Source organism: Gopherus flavomarginatus, chromosome 1 (genome assembly GCF_025201925.1).
Source record: "Gopherus flavomarginatus isolate rGopFla2 chromosome 1, rGopFla2.mat.asm, whole genome shotgun sequence".
In the NCBI taxonomy this organism is placed as follows: Eukaryota; Metazoa; Chordata; order Testudines; family Testudinidae; genus Gopherus; species Gopherus flavomarginatus.
The window spans coordinates 99,829,003-99,845,276 of NC_066617.1; the positions used below are offsets into that span (position 1 = coordinate 99,829,003).

General features: G+C 46.7%; 1 protein-coding gene across 4 annotated transcripts; it reads right to left on the reverse strand.

Annotated features, from left to right (window-relative positions):
• Position 1: 1 nt before the first annotated feature.
• PICK1 (protein interacting with PRKCA 1) lies at positions 2-15,821 on the reverse strand. Of its 4 annotated transcripts, none has more exons than XM_050932342.1 (13): positions 15,560-15,817; positions 14,420-14,513; positions 12,439-12,550; positions 11,405-11,533; positions 11,213-11,279; positions 8,228-8,317; positions 6,652-6,705; positions 6,485-6,547; positions 5,914-6,047; positions 5,236-5,328; positions 4,285-4,335; positions 2,392-2,536; positions 2-1,910 (listed from the first exon to the last, which is right to left on the reverse strand). In XM_050932342.1, exons 2-13 carry the CDS (start codon positions 14,458-14,460, stop codon positions 1,666-1,668), a joined length of 1,224 nt encoding a protein of 407 aa, XP_050788299.1. In that variant the 5' UTR covers positions 14,461-14,513; positions 15,560-15,817; the 3' UTR covers positions 2-1,665. The 4 variants fall into 4 exon arrangements, with proteins under 4 accessions (XP_050788299.1, XP_050788306.1, XP_050788316.1 ...); XM_050932349.1 differs by lacking the exon at positions 15,560-15,817 and adding an exon at positions 15,014-15,035; XM_050932368.1 differs by having other exon boundaries at positions 1,753-1,905; positions 15,560-15,821.
• Between the last annotated feature and the right edge of the window lie 453 nt (positions 15,822-16,274).

Here is a 16,274-nt window from a genome sequence, read left to right on the forward strand (position 1 = left end):
AAAGGGGAAGGAAAATAGAAATGTTATGTTTTTCTTTATTAGAGGCATCCATCAGCATATTAAAGCCCATTCAAGTCTTCTAGAGGAGCCTAGCCCTAGCTGGCCTTCTTGAGGCACCCACAGAGAAGATGACAACAGAGTCCAGAAACAAAACAAGTAAAAAACATATAAATCATAAATTAATGCCCTTAATAGCCTTGCTCACTGCCAGCTCGTACGTGTTATCCTTAGAGAGTGGGGAGAAGTCAAAACCTTCACCCCCAACAGATCACTGCCACAAACAGAAAGCCACTCTATGGAACTGGGACTCCAAAAAGGAGAGAGAAAGGGAAGGGGATTGGGAGGAATCCTTTCTTCCCCTGATTTTTCTTTTTCCCCTTGCCTTGTGTTGGGGGTGAGGAGCCTTAGCTATGAGTTCCAGCTGGGCTTTCCAGCCCAAGGACAGCACAAAATGGGGAACTGAATGGTCATGTAGCTACAGGGCAAGCTGTAGGGTGGAGGTGGGTGATTTAACACTCCATGCTCCTTACATCACGTGTCTAAAATAATCTCCATCTGCAGGCACTGTTTTCCCCTCCCCATAAGACTGTGTGCTGTTCAACACGTTCTCTGATAGAAGGCTGTAGCACCTCCTCCCAAGTTTTATAATGATCACACATCTTGGCACCTATGCACAGGGAGGGGTGCACGTGATAAGCTGTGCATCCTCAAGGAGCAAATCTAGTTAAGGCCAACCAGGAGCAAAATGTGAGAGGGGAAATGACCAAAGAAACACATGGACCAGAGTCCCCTGAGCCAGTGTGAATTTCACAAACCTCCTCCTTTTGACTAGTAGAAGGTTCACCTTTTGCCCATGTCCTGCTGAAGATGGTTCCTCTCTGATAAAGGCCAGTTCCCTTCTCTTTCTTTGGGGAGGGTGATGCTACACATGGGAAGGGATCCAGGCAGCCCTTTCCTTGAAGGATTTCATCAGTCCCTTGTTGGTTGATGACTTGTTTACATCTACCACTAGTTCTACACCTCAGCTTGCCTGGGTTCTCTTTCTCTTCCATAGGAAACAGCAGCCAAAGCAGGTGGAGAGGGGGCAGATTCCTCTAGCATCCTCACATATACCTAGTGCCAGCAGGGGCAGTAGAATTGTAAACAACATTTGAAGTGGGAAAGTAGAGAGGCAAAACCTTCTGGTCCCAGGGTAGTCAGCAGTGAAGCGAGTGATCCTGCTGACTTCTATCTAGTGAGGGCAGATCAGGAGGAGCTGTTCTCGCTGTCCATAGCCATCCCTCTTCAGGTGCTATTTTTAGCAGATGCAGGCAGCAGAAGAGGAGGGATGTACCCTTCACACTCAGAAGGGTCCCCTCCGCAGGTGGAATCATATGGTGCAGGGAGGGAATTCCTCAAAGGGTTTCCCACAGTAACCCCCTACCTCAGCCTCTGAGTTGGGCAATGGAACGCTGGGGAAAGCCATCCAGGCAAAGAGAGAGGGAAGGAAAAAGTGGAGGCTGGAAAGAGTGTGGACTTTGCGCCCAAGTCATCCCAACTGTCCCCATCCGAAGCAGAGGAGGAATCCCTTGCTGAGCTTATACAGAAAATCACTGAGGACGAATCACCATGTGAAATAGATTTTATCAGTCTCTAATGTCTTTCCTGCCCACTGTGTCAGCATATTCAGGCATCATCAATAAGTTTTTCACCATTTGCTTCCTCCTTCCTCCTGGCCTCTCGCTCTCCTGCTTCCTCTTCCTCCTCTGCCCCATCTGAGAAGACGTCCTTCAGACCATAGCTCAGGGTGGTGCGTGCTAGATCCACTTCGATGGGAAAGACATCTGCGTCCCGGAGCACGGCGTAGCAGTCATCATTGTACTTGGACATGGTGGAGACAAAGCGCTGGAGCTGGAACACGATGTCCTGCACTGCAGAGGGGATGGGTTGGGAGTGTGTCAGTGGGGAATATTGCAGATAGTGTTCTCCCTCTCACATGCACTCTTGCTTTTTCAGTGACCAACCACCATGTCCATACCCCCCGTTATCCTGGATTTGTGGGGTGCGTGTATCCCAGAATGTGATTAAGCTAATTGCAACTAATCTGTTCCCCAGGGTTTTCAGAACCCACAGGAGTATCTCTCCCCTCACCATCAAGCCTGTGTCCAAGTCTCTCTCCCTGAGATTAGCCAAATATTCCTATGCAGCAGTCACATCCATGCTCTGTGCACAGCTGTCTCCCAAGCACTGTAACAGAAGGGTCCGTGAGGACCAGACACCCAGACTGGATGAGGTCAGTGAGATGCTGGCAGCAGGGGTTTCTGGGCTAAGATGAGGAGGGACCACAAGGGCAAAAGAACTCCTGTCTGGATGAAGCCCACAAGGGCCATGAAGGAGGCCAGTGACACTCACCATGTTTCTGGTCCAGCAGTTCAATCTTCTCCAGCACATCCTTCCTCATCCTGGCAAAGCGCGTGCGTGCCTCCTGGCGGCAGCGTAGGACTAAGCGATACTCATAGTTCCCAGTGCTGACCCTGTAGAGGGGCTCACCCAGTGCCTGCCAAGAACACCACACCATTTTAGAGACTCCCAAAAAGTTCACAGTGCCAGAGGCTTGCTGATGTGATCCCCTGAACCTCAGGTCACCATGGGATCCTGCTGCAGCCTTCTTGGGACCATTGAAACACAGCACAGGAACCACTGATGACTAGGAACATGGAGCTTGTCCTAGGCAAGCTACGAGCTGGAGTCCAGAGCTCTGGGCATCCAAATCTACTGGCCAAACACATAATAGCAGGGATGATGAAATGAGCATTACCGTGACACAAGGGAATGGGACTTATAGTCCCTTTCAACCTGGAAAGGTGAGAACAGATAGCCAGCTGGTACTGGAGTTCTTAGCTGAGTTATTGAGAGAGGCACCAGTACCCAACAAGACTGGTGCCAGAGGCCTAACTATTGTACATAGAATATCAGGGTTGGAAGGGACTTCAGGAGGTCATCTAGTCCAATCCCCTGCTCAAAGCAGGATCAGTGCCCAGATCCCTAAATAGCCCCCTCAAGGATCGAACTCACAACCCTGGGTTTAGCAGGCCAATGCTCAAACCACTGAGCTATCCCTCCTGGAGCAGTGGAGCTGCAAGTTTTTGCCTGGAGCTGAGTAGAGCCGGAGCACAGCTCTAAAGCCCTGTTGAATATATAGGGCAAGTCTATCCAGGCGTCCGTGTGTTGCCTGCCTCTAGTCATGACACTGGAAGTCAGTAAGGGTGGAACTACTGATTGTCCAACAGCACATATTTGAGAGAAAAGCAATGGGGTCTGTCAGCACAGGGCACAGCAGATAGTGCTTCTTCCCTACACACATATTTGCTTCTGCCTGTGGGTCTGGAATGTACCCGTAATTCATGTGTGCCAAAGCCCAACAATGGCACCCTGCTGGGCCAGAGGGAGAGATTTTCTTTTCCCATTTAGCAGGATGTATATCATCATCATTAGGTGTTGGGTTACTCAAGTTTTACTAGTTACTAAGGAGGCACCACTGTCTGGTCCTCTGAGCAAAGAACTGGGTACCGAGGAATACACAGTTCTAATCTCAGCTCTGATCCTGAGTCCAGCTCTGACCCTGGACAAGTCAACATCCCCCTTTTATAGCTGGGGAAACGGGGCATCCACAGGGCATCTTTATTTACCTTACAAGTTGTTGGTAAGGATTAAGATTTGTACAGCACTTTGAAGATTCATAAGGCTATATTCAATGCTAGGAATTATTTTCCATGCTAATTTGAGGATTTTACTGGATTTTTGGAAGTCTTCCAATTATAATTATGAATATTTGTTGAAATACATTGTCACTAGGAGAGATTCTCCTGAAATCAATTTTCCTTAAACAACTACAAATGCAACTTACAAACAAATTTGCATTAGTGTGGGATGCAGAGTATCTAATACAGGACTTTAGATAAACTGCACCTTATACTCAAGTGAAATCCATTAGGATAATACTGTATAGTAATCCGTAACACACACTAGTATTACTAGAAGAGTAGGAGACACAATTCAGTGAGCATGCAATAGAGATGATGACTGGTCTCAATGGTTTGTGATGATGGGATGTGTTTCATAAATAGTATCAGTTATATTTTCTGCATACCACTCAAAGACCTTCATGTTTGAACACTTTAACAATTTTAATGTATTATTAGCAGGCCTAATGTATGGCTGTATGCAGGCACATGTGTGTTTTTGTGGGTTGCATGTGAGGGAGGACAAAATGCTATAGAAATACAACCTGCAATCTGTACTCACAGTGCAGCTGTATTCCTCATCATCCATCTCCTTCACTTTCAGGCAGTAAGACTACAAAGGAAGGATTAAAGAACAGAAAACACCGAAGGTTAAAAAAAAGAAAAAAACTATCATTTCCACACAAAGTACTGTGTGACCGAGTTTCCAGGCAATCAGACGTGTAGGGGGTTGTCCCTGCTTCTCAAGACCTTGTCAAATGGTGCGCCCATGGACACTGGGAAAAGCCCAGCTGAACCAGATGCAATATCTCAGAAGAAGAATGAACCCTGTTTTGAGGAAGGGGAAGGAGGGTAAGCATGCCCCTCCTAGGAAGCATGCAGGCAGGAAGAGGAAGGGGCTTGTTATTTATACTACAGGAGCACCCAAAACGTATAGGAACCTGGACAGACATACAGGAAGATTCTGTCCCTCTCTAAAGAACTTACAATCTACTAAAAATCTCTGTGCTGTTTGGGCACTACCATAGCAAAATGTCACCAGGAATAAATAAGAAAGCAATGAAACGATTAAAGGACTGAAAGGATTGATTTAAGAGGAAAGATTGTCAATTGTCTAGCTTGGCTAAATAATGGCCAACTATAAGTATCTGAAGGATATTAATGCTGAGGAGAGAGAGGAAGTGTTTAGGAGATTCCAAGACAGTAAATTGTGTAGCAGCACCCTTACAAATAAGGATGTTAAATTTAACTAAGCAATATGTCATGCAGATATCAGGAAATGTATCTTAATTGTGATGTCTATTAGGCTGCAGAATAGTCTCTCAAGGGAAGTAGCTGAAGGATGTTTCTTGGGTCCTGGAGACCAGAGAAAGTGCTAAAGAAGATAAGATTTGGAATACTCTTGACCGGGAAATGGAGTACATGTGAATGAATAGGTCTTCTCTGTGCTCACGTGCTATGATTCTCTGAAATCTAATCTCTCCCAGATGTTAAGAGAGAGAGAACAGCTCACCAAGTACTCAAACTTGACATCCAGGTATTTTTTGATGGTCAGTCTTGTGTCGGGAATGGCTTTGTTGAGGTACGTGTTCAGGTCAGTCAGCATCTGCAGAGAAAACATGTTAGTAAAGTTGCAGGGCTAAGGAGGAAAAGGAGCATTAAAAGGGAGCTAAAAAGACTTGATGGCCTGCTGCAATGAGCTAGGGCACATCCTCAGTCTCGTTCACAGCGGGGCAGGTGTCCATGTCACAGAAGTCACAGCATGATTGGTACTAATTGTTCCCTTTTGTTGACAGTCTTAGCAGAGAGCTCAAGGACGGAAGGGACTATGTAGATGTAAGTACATTATCAACAGATGTGGAGCCTCCAAGAGGAGGATAGGCGCACTGGAGAGTGTGCGTGTAAGTGTGACAGTCTAGTTGGTGGGTGGCCAGAGGGGAAAGTTTGAACAACCATGTTCAAATAACTCTGCAAACCATAGATACATTTACAACATCTACTCTGTCTTAACTGTCTATAAAGTTCCTTTAAAGAAAGTTTCTATAGTGTTATTTCTAATTCTTCCCATCACAATTTTTAAGACTATACCCTCAAAGACAGACTCCTCCATTTCTGGTCTCCTCTCCCACAATTCCCCTCTTTTCTCCTGTATGCTGATGCCAATCCCCTCTCCTGTGCTTTGATTCTTTACCGGTTTGATAGTTTTCAGTAGGCGGATCCCAAATTTCTCGATGCTGCGATGGGCATCTGCAAATTTCACAAAGGCTTCACTGGCAGCTGGCTGTGGTTCCCGTACACCAATGACCGAGAAAACATCTCCAAACGCTGAGCAAATTAATAAAATACATACAAACAGAGAAGGGGTTTATCTGGAGAGAAACCTCCATGTCTGATATTAACAACCATTCCCACAAGTTAGAATTTGGCCAGGAGCAGTGTAACAATCCTATTCTTGCAGAATGCCAGAGGTTCCTTAAAGACCACAAATAGTCAGTGACTCACTTTTATGTCTTATGCGAAAGATGGTACCTATGGCAGCACAGTGCCCATTAACACCATGCTAGGGAATTGTTTCTGAACTGACTCAGAAGAAAGTGCACCATTTTCTCACTCATTCCTAGTTTTCGTTGCGGCTCACGGTTCAAGTACTGATTAGGCCTGATGCTTCTGAGATCTGATAATATCATAGACATCTACTCCCCCATCCTAGGGTGGTCAGCCTGCTACAAGTTTGAGGACTGAATTCCTTCCAGTCTATTTACCTCTGTGTGTCTGGGAGAGTTCAAAGAAAGCTCTAAGGAGACTCTTGGTGTGCTCTGTCATGCCTGTGGTGGGAGAAGAGAGAAAGAACATACAAATCATCCCACTGACACATTATCCTCCCTCCTCCAATCCCAATCGAGATGTCTGACAGAAGATGGCAATTTACCTTTATACAGCTCTGCGGTTCTCTCCAGCTCCTCCAGCCTCTTCACCAGTCCATCTAGAGGGGAGCAAAGAACCAGAGAACACATGGTTATGATGCTGAAGTCCAGGGGAACATAGGGATGTGAGTGGCTGAAAGGAGAAGGCATTTATTGTATATGAATGGTTGAAAACACCCTCTTCCCACTCCTCAAAAGTCTGGCTCCTTACCCAACAGGTAAAACTTAAAAAATTAATCCAAACTGGATTCAGAGTTGTATAATTTGACTCATCACCTATTTGAAATTCACCGGATGGGTCCCTGATTTTCACTGTTCTGTTGTCCTGTCAATCCAGCTACCAGTTAAAGAGCCCCAGCAACATTATGTCAAGGGCTGTGGATGCAATCATGATATACAGTGACACAGCGGATTTCCCAGAGGGGAGCAGCCCTATTTACAACAGTAATAAATGACAAGAAGGCACAATCCTGAGGGAAGAAAGCAGAGTTTGTGTTTAACTATGACAAATTAGAAGGAGGGATGGGGTAACTGCTAGATAATTACTGCACCCCTTAGATGAGAAAGCTGAATGAATCTCTCAAGAAATGCCCAGGTTCATGCATAACCTACCACTATACTAAGACAGAAGAGGTTGTACATGAAGAAATGCCTGACAGCCATTAATACGACGTTTTTTATCCAGACACCCCACAGTGCCTGACATATTCATTTATTATTTGGGGCTTGAACATATGAACAGTCATGAACTCCTTGACTATTAGAAGTTGAAGTCTGGGCCACAAGTAATTGGCAAAGTTGTTCTCCCTACACTTGGAACCAGGTTTAAAATTTGACCTATAGCCCCAATCTCACAATAATTTAGGCATTCTTAACACACTTGAAAAGCTTAATGGAGAATCACTTCATTCACCACTGAAATGCAGCCACATCCAGACTGAAGGTGGCAGCTGTATAACAGCACAGAAGTACAGAACTGCCATATCCATTTGGGACTGCAGAGGGAACTTCAGTTTTGCATTTTTTAGGTGTGACTGACACCATTATGAGGGACATATCCATTCAGTCAGGGAGACTTTTTTGAATCCAGGTTTATTATGCACGAGACACTTGCAGGCAGCGTGTTTCACAAGGATTACTATAAGGTGTGACATGACACAACAAAACTGAAACAAATGCCTGTAGTCAGAATACAGTTAAAGAAATGATAGAAAAGACACTAGCAGATATGAGGGCTGTTGCTTGTTGGTATAATTATTTTGACCTTGCAAAATGACTGTTGTGGCCACAGAATCAAAATGCTGCAAGGTTGCATTGCCATGCAGTCATAACACTGCAATGCTGCACAACAAAAAACACACAGGAATCGCTCACTGGCCTGTGATCTAAGTACATGAGACTGTGTCTCACACAAGTATCAGGAGAGGTGCCTGCCCTAATCAGACCCCTTGCCCCACAGTACTACTGGGCACCAGCTTAACAAACACTACCCCCCATGGATAGGATGGATGGATTGGATACCTGCTTAACTGACATTGCCAGTAGCCAAACAAGAAGGTGTCTTTCTGTGTGGCTGCTTACCGTTGCAGAGGATGGCTCGGCTTAGTCCCAAGGCATCTGCTGTACCCGAGCTCATGTTCTCCACCAATCGGTGCTTCACTTTCTTCAACACTACACCCAGCAGAAAGTGTCAAAACTCAGGATCAGGGTAATTTCCACAGCAACAAAGAACATAGTTAACAAAACTCAGGTTTCAGGTACCAAACTGGCTAGATTGAGCCTACCTTAGCAGAGCTCAGAGGAGACTGAACAGAAAGAGAATGCCACAGAAATTAGATGCAGGGAAGATCTGAACCTGGGCCAATGCAGGTATGTTCCCTACAATATGTTCTCTATTCAAGTCCTATATACCCCAGGCAATGGGGCTTCCACAACTTCCTTTGGAAGACACAGCCTAATAGATCTCACCATAGGAAATATGTCTTGACATTCAAGACCACATCTTGCTTACTTTACTCAACTGATTAATTCCAATTAAGTTAACAGAATAGTGTGAGAATAAGGCAAGTAGGATTGAGTACTCAGCCAAAATTTTCCCTTAGCTTAATTTTATCTCATGACTCTTAGGCCTGGTCTACACTAGTCTGTTATTTTGGAATTAGACGAGTTAATTCGGAAAAAAAAAGATTCCGTCCACACAATCAAACAGTTTTTTCTGATTTAAAGGGCTCTTTAATCCGATTTCTGTACTCCACCTCGGCAAGTGGAGTAGCGCTTAAATCGAGATAGCAATCCCGGGTTAAAGGTATTTTTGACACAATTTGACGTTATTGCCCTCCGGGAGCTATTCCAGAATTCTCTCTTGTGACTGCTCTGGACAACACTCTCAACTCCAATGCACTAGCCAGGTAAGCAGGAAAAGCCCTGGGAACTTTTGAATTTCATTTCCTGTTTAGTAACCATCAGCACAGGTGACCATCCGCACAGTCCACCATCACAGGCAACCATGCAGAGTCCACCATCACAGGAGATCACACAGTCCCAGATTCGCAGACGAGCTCCAGCATGGTCCGAACGGGAGGCACTGGATCTCATTGCATGTTGGTTATGGCAACAGACAAGTCTGTTATGGCAGAATTACATTCCAAAAAAAGGAATGCAAATACGTACACTAAAATCTCCAGGGCCATGACGGAAAGAGGCTACTCCAGGGACACAGAGCAGTGTCGTACAAAACCCAAGGAGCTCAGGTAAGCGTACCAAAAAGCCAGGGAGACTAATGGGCGCTCTGGGTCACAGCTCCATACATTCCGCTTCTACCGTGAGATGCATGGAGTTGGGAAGCTCGCTAGAGCTGCAAGAGCGGGAGAGCAGAATTTGCGGTGGAAGCGTGAGCAGAGTCTGCAGCGGAAGCTGTGTGGCTCAGTTCACGATGGCCGAAAAACAGCGGGGAATTGTTGCCTTCTGTAGTTTGCACGCAAGCCCAGGACAGACAACATGGAAAAATTAGCTAGCGATGCAAGAGCAGGAGAGCAGAGTTTGCGGCGGAAGCTGTGCTGCTCAGTTCACGGTAGCCGAAAAAAGGTGGGAAATGGTTAGATAAAAGAGTAGATAGAAAGACGAGAGGGCATGCGAGGTTGATTCATAGTACCAGTTGCTGGTGGATTCTCTGCAGCTTGAGGTCTTCAAACCATAATTTGAAGACTTCAATAACTCGGACATAGGTTAGGGGTTTGTTATAGAAGTGGATGGGTAGGGTTCTGTGGCCTGCTTTGTGCAGGAGGTCAGACTAGATGATCATATTGGTCCCTTCTGACCCTAAAGTCTATGAGTCTATGAGAGAGGTGGTGCACCGTATTGCACCATCTGCTGGCAGTATGGCGTCTGCTATAGCTTTCACAGAGGGAGGATCGAGTGACAATACACACCCAGAAACACCCACGAGAATATTTTTGCCCCATCATGCACTGGGAGCTTAACCCACAATTTCAATGGGTGGCAGGGACTCCAACATTCGATGCTAGCCTCGGTACTGTGGACATACTCCGCCGAATTCACATGCTTTAGTGGGGATACACAACACCGAATGTATATAATCGCTTCCAAAAATTTGAATAGAATAAGTCTGAATTAATTTCTTACTGTAGACATACCCTTAGTTAAAAGTATTTGTACCATCCTTAACATTTCCTTTCCCTGTTTGGAGATCATTCCTTTCAGATTCCTGAAGATAATTATGCTCTTTTCGTAATCCTATGACCACTATACATGTATTTAGGGCATGATTTTTCAGAAGTGCTGAGTGCCTGCAGCTCCCAGTGATGCCAGTTGAAGTTGTGGATACTTGGTACCTCTGATAAATCAGGCCCTTTGCTCTAATTTTTTCTCAGAAATCCATTTCCCAGCCCCTGTGCATTTTTGGCTGCTCTTGTCTGACTTTCCTTTAGTTTGTCAGCATCTTCACTGACAAGGGAGAATGAAAACAAAAGAAAATCCAAAGAAATAAATAAGAGGGGCTGCCCTTTACTATATGCCCTGTGCAGCTTTTCTAGAGTGCCAGGAACGTGGTCACGTTTAAAGACGACACTCAGGTAGGTTAAACTCAAAATATAGCTTTTGTTTAAAAAAATGTTTACAAAACCCAGTATGGAGAGAAATGTCCTAATGATTATCTAAAATAAGATTAACTGAAGACAGGAGTTTTGGACTGGAATTTTTCCATGCACTGTTAGAAATCCAAAAACATTAGCAAGGGCAGACTGAATGAAAGACAGCATGTGAAACTGACTTGTTGAGTTTCACTGTCCAAACTGAACACAATACAGAAAGCAAGCAACAGCAAAACTGATTAAAATTAAATTAATTTTAAATAGTCAGGTATTATTAGTAACACAGGGAAGGACTTAAAAAAAACAACCACCCAAGTTTTAGCTTGTGTCCATTTAAAGGAGATAAAATAACAGCAAATACTGAAACAAAATCTGATTTTGATTTTGGCTGGGATCTCCTCACCACCCTCCTCCTACTCTGCATATCAAGGGAGAGAGAGAAACCAGCATGTCTTACCAATATCCAAGGACTTGCCCTGCTTTGGGTCGGCTTGGAGTTTGTTGTAGTGAATCGTCACTTCTTCCTGGATGGAATAGCAAAGCCAGAGCTGTTGTTCTGGAACTGAGTAGCAGGGGCCTCCTCTACTGAAGGACAAGAGTTTATAAACTGTGACCCAGCCTGCTCCATTGGACTGTTCCTACTCCTTACCTTTACCACCTGTATCATTTTGGCTACCTCGACTTTGGTTTTCCCTTTTACTGACTTCCCATTCACTCCTGTGATTTCATCGCCAGCCGCCACAGTTCCATCTAGGGCTGCCGGAGTGTTATCAAACACCTAGGAGAGAAGAGGAACAGCAGAAGAAATATGGAGCCAAAAAGGAGTGCAATTAGTCTTATTTATAGGCCAGCCTCTACTTCGCTTCCCTTCCCAACCCATAACATTTAGACACCCCACAAGGATCCGAGGAGAGTTGAGCACACAGTTCCTTCTGGGGCTTGTCATCTCCACTTTGTGCATCATCTACAGCAGGATTTCTTGAAGTCTAATACAGTGGTTCTCAACTTTCCAGACTACTGTGCCCCTTTCAAGAGTCTGATTTGCCTAGTGTACCCCCAAGTTTCACCTCATTTAAAAACTACTTGCTTACAAAAATCAGACATAATACAAAAGTGTGACAGCCACTATTACTGAAAAATTGCTTACGTTCTCATTTTCACCATATAATTATAAAATAAATCAATTGGAATATAAATGTTGTACTTACATTTCAGTGGATTAGCATATAAAGCAGTATAAACAAGTCATTGTCTGTGTGAAATTTTAGTTTGTACTGACTTCACTAGTGCTTTGTATGTAGCCTGTTGTAAAAGTAGGCAAATATCTAGACGAGCTGACGTACCCCCTGGAAGGCCTCTATGTACCCCTGGTTGAGAACCACTGATCTAGTACATCACATATGGCATTCCCCGCTCAGACCCCTTTGAATTTTAATATGCTTCCAGCACTCTGCTGATTCTCAGGTGGATGTGTGAATTCAGAAGTCTTAACCCTATCCTTCCAGAACTATTCCCAGCTATGGTGAGAAACTTCCATTTGATAGCAAAGAAAGAGGACGCTTCGCACTCTGACAAGAGCAGATAATATAAGATTCTCCATGTCCCCCCTCAGCTTCCATCTGTCAAGTTTAACATTGCTTCACAAGGACAATCATAATACTCTCCTCTTCCATGAGTGCCCACCTGAACAATATAGAGACAGGGACAGCACTGTGCTCCTCCCCCAATGCTAATCCCAATCAGATTCTGAGCATCCTTCTTCAAGGTTACTGTCCCAGGAACGGTGGGGATCCCACTAGAACAATATAGAGAGAGAAATAATCACTGACACAGATTGGTATAGCAGTATCTGCGTGAAAGAGCTAAAATGTGTAATCTGAAAATATACCAGATGCTTCTCATCTGAGCTAATCATCTTACTGCTGCTGTTTAGCCTTCCAGCCCAGACTGGAAGGACCTTGCCCAGACATGATTTAGACATGTTTATTTGAAATCACTAAGTTGAACAAGAGGCTAATGATTACATATGTGATAATGGAAGTAGTCTAGTGAGCAAATCCAGTGCTGCAGTCAAAACCAGGCCCCTGTCTTCTGTCACTGGAAATGGAGAGAGAGATATCTTTTTCAGAGTGTATGTGAGGAATAGAGATAGAAAACACACTCCATGATGCACTGTGAAGCATACTTAAGACCCTCAAATATTTTGGTGGCTATTTTTTTCAAATCTCTGTGCAAGACTTAGGTGAATAAATGCACAACACAAATATGCGAGATGAAATAGGACTGACAGTGAGGACTACTCTCAAAACAGAGTCCCTCTATTTACTCCGCAAAAACCCTTTTATTTCCAAATAAAATTCTAGTGCTGTCATGCTGTGGGAGCTCCACATGACTGTCATAGATCTATGGATTATTAATATTATTACATTTTAGTCACAGCTATATTTAGTAAAAAAGTCACGGACAGGTCATGGGCAATAAACAAAAATTCATGGCCCGTGACCTGTCCATGACTTTAACTAAATATACCAGTGAATCAAACTCAGGTGTGGGAGGGGTAGGGGGGTTGGGGCACAGGACAGGGTGAGGTGGGCTCTGGGCGGCTCTTACCTGTGGGGCTCCCCAGAAGTGGGGACATCCCCTTCACTCAGTTGCTAGGCGGAGGCATTGCCAGGCAGCTCTGCTTGCTACCTCTGCTTGCAGGCACTACCCCCGCAGCTCCCTCTGGCCAATGGGAGCTGCGAAGACAGTGCTCTGGGCGGAGGCAGCCCACAGAGCTACCTGGCCACACCTCTGTCTATCAACTGAGCGAGGGGGATGTCCCTGCTTCCAGGGAGCCCCCCAGGTAAGGACTGCCCAGAGCCCACGTCACCCTGTCCAGTGCTCCAACCCCCTACCCCTCTCACACCCAAACTCTGCTGCTGTGGGTGCGCGGGGGCTCATGATTACCTCAGCAGCAGCCGATGCGCCTGGCACAGCGGCTGCCAGGTGCACCGGATGCTGCAAAAGTCATGGAATCTGTGACTTCCCTGATCTCCGTGACAAACTCGAAGCCTTAAGGACTATACATTCTCCTGCCATTTCTTCCTACATCCTTCCCTACCATTTCAGTAGAGTGCGCCCCTTTAGAACATATTAATACTTCTGTGCAATCAGCAAATTAGGAAGAGTTATTGTAGAGCAATAGAAAGCTCTTCCCTCTGCTCACCACCACTGCAAGGCTTCATTCCCCCTAGTCATGGGGAGCAAGAGATCAAGACTGAACAATTAACCTAAATCTCCAACACACATCACCAGGAGTGAACAACTCTGCCTGCTTTGAGCAGGTCCTGGTTGCAGCTCTTTAGGCATCGTCTACACTTAAAACTTAGGTTGACCTAGCTATACTGCTCAGAGCTATGAAAAATTTCAGGTCCCATGCAATACAATCAGGTCAACCTAATCCCCACTGTAGACAGTTAGGTTGACAGAAGAATTCTTCCATCAACTTTATCTTCTGCCTCTTAAAGGAGTTGATTTACTACAGTGATGAAAAAATCCTGCCATAGCTGTAATATGTGTCTAGACTACCACAGCATAGCAGCAGCACTGCAGCTGTCCCAGTGTAGTGCAGACATATTCTTAGCGATGGTCAGTTGTTGGGAAAGGGAAGTGAAGCTCTCACAGCTTATCCTCCTCAATGTCATAGTCCAAGTCTCCAAACATCGCTCTGGCTGGCTGGAGTCTTTTGACCTGAGATTCCGTTTACACCAAAGTGCCTGGGAAGAGAAAAAAAGAACAAAACCCAGTAAACATCGTTATCTGAATTCATCTATGCTCAGCAACTAAAACTGAAGACTCAAACTGTGCCCTCTGTCAGCCCCTTTCTCTCTCTCTTCCAGTGGGGGATGGAGCTGTCAGTCCCTCTCCTGCCTTGGGGAAGAAAGATATTTCAGACCTTTCTGATTCTCCACTCTGGGTTGGGGATGGAGATAATAATGCTTTTTTTTTATTGTTTCACAAGCTATACAAGTCCTGGCAATGCTTAGGACAGAAAACAGTCCATTTTGGAAGCTGATTCTTTGTGTGTTGTATCTGCTTGCACAATGCTTTTAAATGGTATCTTGAGTCTTATCCCCTTCATCCATTTACTATTTCAGTTTCTTCTTCATTCTGGGGCAAGTCGATACGTATCACACTGTCCTCTGCTTCCATCCTCCAGGGGCTACGCACAGTCTTCCCTCACTGCTTTTTCACAGGAATTCGTCTAATTTCTGACAGTTTGAGGAAGTAGCTTTCTCCAGCTCCCTCATATTTCAGACAGGAGTGTAGTAAATGTCTCTCTGCTTCGCCCTCTCCTCTGTCACAGTAACCGCACAGTGGTTCTTCTCTGGGTTTGCACTATGTTCGGAGTCTCCCAGTTTCTGTCACGTTGTTGGGGTGGCTGGCACTGGATACGGGGAGCCTGCCTGCGCGCTAGGGTGGGTCTGTGAGAAGATGCCCATGCTGTGCGGCGACCGGCCAGGTTCCGTGCTGCCAAGGGGCCAAGCGGGGTTGGTGGGGCCTCGACATGGCTGCCAGCCACTGGGGGATCCCTCTCTGCTGCTCGGGGTGAGGTGACACAGCAGACGAGGCACAGGGAGCCAGGCTAGCACGGGGGGGGGGGGGGGGCTCTGGAGGGAACAGCTCCCGGCGGGGGCGGGGAGAGCGGACCCAGGCTATGCCCGGGACTCGGGGGGGGGGGGGCAGGAGCTAATGGGGACCCCTGAGGCGCCCCCCCTTTGGGGTCTGGCAAGCTGGAATGGGGGAGGGGTTAGTCACTCACCGGAAACAGCTGGCTCGAGCTGGGTACCTGCATCCACCTGCCGCCTCTACCTGTCAGAACACCACTCCTTCACGTCACTTCCGGACCGGAAGCCTCCTACCTAATCCCTCTTCCCCCTCACCCCCGCTTCGCGTGCAGGGGGGAAGCACGTGTCTAGAGACCCGCCCGCTGCCCCCACGCTCTCCTCTCGCGATAAGACGGGCCGGAACCCGGAGACAGAGGGGGAAAGGAGAGTGGGCTGCCATGGAGACGGAGAGCGCTCGGCGGCTCTCGAGACAACCAATAGAGGAAGGGGCGGGGCGGGGCTTAACTCTGGCTCGCCCCTTGCCGCGCCATGTTGCGGGGAGCAGCGGTTTCTGGTGGAGGGGAAGGGGCGGGAGGGTCGCGGCCGCTGCTCCTTGTCCCGCCCCGTAGCGGGGCCGCTTGGGAGCCTCTGCCGAAACCCCGCGTCACTTAGCAGCGAGAAGCGCCCCGGGGGGCCGCCCGCGTCACATGCTCTGCCTGCGCCCTGCAGCCGGACGGGGGTGCGCGGCCGCGGCAGCAGCCCCGGGGGGTTCGGGTCCCAGCCCGACTAGAGCGGCTGGGGCCACAGCGCGCCCGTCTCGTCCTGTGCAGTGGAGAGAGGAAGGGCGGCATGGCGGCGCCTTGGGAGGTCTGGGCTCTTTTCCCAGCCCTGCCACGGGCCGTGCAACCAGGGGCAAGTCACTCCGCAACC

Excerpts from the sequence above, each read along its gene's own strand:
- PICK1 (XM_050932342.1), bottom strand. The coding sequence starts at position 14,460 with ATGTTTGGAGACTTGGACTATGACATTGAGGAGGATAAGCT. Across the intron at positions 12,551-14,419 it reads GACATTGAGGAGGATAAGCT|TGGGATCCCCACCGTTCCTG; the intron begins GTGAGAGCTTCA and ends ATATTGTTCTAG. Across the intron at positions 4,336-5,235 it reads ATGTCAAGTTTGAGTACTTG|TCTTACTGCCTGAAAGTGAA; the intron begins GTGAGCTGTTCT and ends CTTCCTTTGTAG.